At 53.1% G+C, this 2,708-nt stretch overlaps 1 protein-coding gene across 2 annotated transcripts; it reads right to left on the minus strand.

Annotated features, from left to right (window-relative positions):
• Positions 1-1,582: 1,582 nt before the first annotated feature.
• LOC104466259 (C-C motif chemokine 4 homolog) lies at positions 1,583-2,533 on the minus strand. Of its 2 annotated transcripts, none has more exons than XM_010079622.1 (3): positions 2,464-2,533; positions 1,974-2,088; positions 1,583-1,658 (listed from the first exon to the last, which is right to left on the minus strand). In XM_010079622.1, the coding sequence occupies exons 1-3, from the start codon at positions 2,531-2,533 to the stop codon at positions 1,583-1,585; spliced, it is 261 nt and encodes an 86-aa protein (XP_010077924.1). The 2 variants fall into 2 exon arrangements, with proteins under 2 accessions (XP_010077924.1, XP_010077923.1); XM_010079621.1 differs by having other exon boundaries at positions 1,583-1,670.
• Between the last annotated feature and the right edge of the window lie 175 nt (positions 2,534-2,708).

Genomic DNA, 2,708 nt, shown 5'->3' on the forward strand with positions numbered 1-2,708 from the left:
GGCTCCCTCCCCGCAGCTCCTCAGGGCAGGGGCTCTGGTCCCGGGCACTGGCACATCTCCCCGTTGGATCCCCTCCTCCTCGGGTGCTATTTTGAGCTGGGCACAGTCAGTGCTGTAGCGGGAGGACTGATGGGTTGCACGCTGCCCCGTGGGCTGAGGAGCTGGGGGCTGCGGTTCCTGAAGTGACGAGGCTCCTGACAATCGATACGCTCCTTCCTACCCGAAATGCGCCCACGTCCCCCTGGTCCCTTCCAGCCCCACCCAGGGCTCCTCTCACTGCACGACTCCCTCTCAGCCTCTGTCCTCTGTTTGATCATCTTTACCCCCACCCCATGAGCCCCCTCCTGCCTTGCTGCCCCGTGTCTCACCCACATACATCTCTGTGCTCCCCAGTTCAGTATGTAAACTCTGTGGGGGGAGCGGGGTCTCTGACCCAAGCCTTGGACTGCCCTATAGGCACCAGATGTCCATGCAGGAGGAACCCAAACCTTCATTGTTCATCCAACAGCACGTATCCAGAGCTCATCAGAGCAACCTAAATGTCACCAGTGGTGTGGGCTCCATCTCCTGCAGCTCTGGTGGAAGACCAGCCCCAGGGCTGCAGTGGAGATGTCTCCTTGCAGGGTCAGATCCTGCCCTGGGGCTGGGGGCTGGCAGGGCAATTGTGGGGGCACTGCATCTCTGGACATTGTGTCTCTGGACAGGCATCTGTCCAGATGTCCTCCAGAGATGGGCAGGTTTTGGAGGCATGGAGAAAAAAGCATCTTTTCTCATGAGGGATGTGTTTGCTAAACCTCATGTCCCAGCTAAACAAGAGTTTAATGAAATAGTTCCAAAAATCTTGTAGTGAAACATATCTTTTCCATCCTCAGCTCTGGGAATAGCTGATCCATTTTAGCTGCAGCTCTCAGAAAACTTTCTCTGAAACAGCCAGCATGTAAAATCTCAGCCCCTAAAGGTAACGTTTTAATTGACTATAATGGGGCCAGTGATGGAATTTAACTAGCTGCCAGTAGTCATAATGAATAGTAATTGAATGCCTTATAAAAAGAATGAGACAAGCTACCTGAATGTAATCTATGCCCTTCTCACACCTCCTCCATGGTATTTCTCTTCTTACTTTGCAAAAAAGGATGTTCAGATAGGGAAAGCTTCTGGGGTTTCTGACAGCATAGAAATGGGAATAAAGAACATGTTACCACTATTATAATTGCAGTTATTGTCATCTCAAAGAATTGTAATGGAGGCAAAGACAGAAAGTTCTTACAAAAATATTTATTTCTCAAAATTTGAATTAAATATTACATCAAAATTACAATTAATTAAATACAGAAAATATAACCTGAGCATGAGACTTAATTTAAAAAAATATATCTATTAAATAATATTTGCTTTCGTCTGGAGTGGAGTTATTGCACCTGATCCCTCCCCTATAAAAAAATCAAATAGCTAAACACTAAAGTCAGATTCTGGAACATTTTCACTTTTTCAGCTAGCTTTAAATGGCATCAAAGCATTTCTGATGGAGCCTGCAGCTGGCCGCGGCTCGCTCGTCCCGGCAGCCGGGGTCTGTCCCAGGACCTCAGTTCAGCTCCAGCTCGTTCACGTACTGCTTGACCCAGTCCTGCTCGGGGTTGGCGCAGACTTCGCGGCCTTTCCTCGTGACAAACCTGCGGGGTGCAGAGAGGTAAGTTTTCAGTGCATAGAGGAGGAGCCCTGCCCTGAACCCAGCCTCTCCCAAGGATCAGCAGAGTTTGGGATGCAGCACGCCGTGCCCATCACATCAAGCAGCCACCAGTTAGTTCACAAAATAGTGGAGCAGGACCAGCACGAGCCCCTGTGCACTGAGCCCATGGAGCATCACCCCGCACCTCTTGTCCCCCATCCCCTGGGGCCAGCCCCCACTCTCTCTCCCTCTCTGGATCCTCAGCCCAAAGGCAGACCCCACCACCACCCCAGAGGAGGGCCCTTACACGACGGCGGGCTGGGAGCACTGGCTGTTGGTCTCGTAGTACTCCACCACGAAGCTGCGGGGCAGCTGGCGGGAGGTGTAAGTGAAGCAGCAGGAGGTTGGTGGGTCAGAGCCAACTGTGAAGGGCAAAGATGGTCATCAGCAGCGGCCAGGGATGGGGAGCAGGGGCAGGGGGCTGGGACTGCAGACCCCCAGGTCTGGGGAGCGGGGAGGATGTGGAGAGGAAGAGAAAATATGAGGTCTTTTTTTCTTCTTCATTTGATTCTCTCTCTTTTGGGTTTGCCCTGAGCTGGCACTGACACAGCCCACGCTGTGCTTTGAGTTGTACCTTCCCCATGGCAGGAGAGCCCCAATGGCCCTGGGGCACCTGCCAGCGGGGGTCTGAGATGGGAAGGGACCCAGGGGTGGAAGGGCTGGCAGAAGGGACCCTGTCCCAGCAGCGACATCTCTCCTGTCGCCATTTAGAAAGGAGGGGGAGAGCCCGGACTTACGAGGTGCAGCAGAGGTCTGGTAGCAGAAGGCGGCGATGAGGACAGCGAGGGCAGCCACAGAGACCTTCATGTCGGCTGAGAAGTGGTGGCTGGAGCTGAAGCAGGCAAGTGGAGGTTGAAAGCCTCTGTTCGGTCTGATGCTGGGACAGTCAGCAGCTCCTCAATTTATGGGGTGAGGAGGTCCGTGCAGCGGCTTGCGTAGGCATGATGGAATTTCCACCAGAGAAGAGGCTGCTGGTGGTGCA

Source organism: Pterocles gutturalis, unplaced genomic scaffold (genome assembly GCF_000699245.1).
Source record: "Pterocles gutturalis isolate BGI_N339 unplaced genomic scaffold, ASM69924v1 scaffold14739, whole genome shotgun sequence".
NCBI lineage: Eukaryota > Metazoa > Chordata > Aves > Pterocliformes > Pteroclidae > Pterocles > Pterocles gutturalis.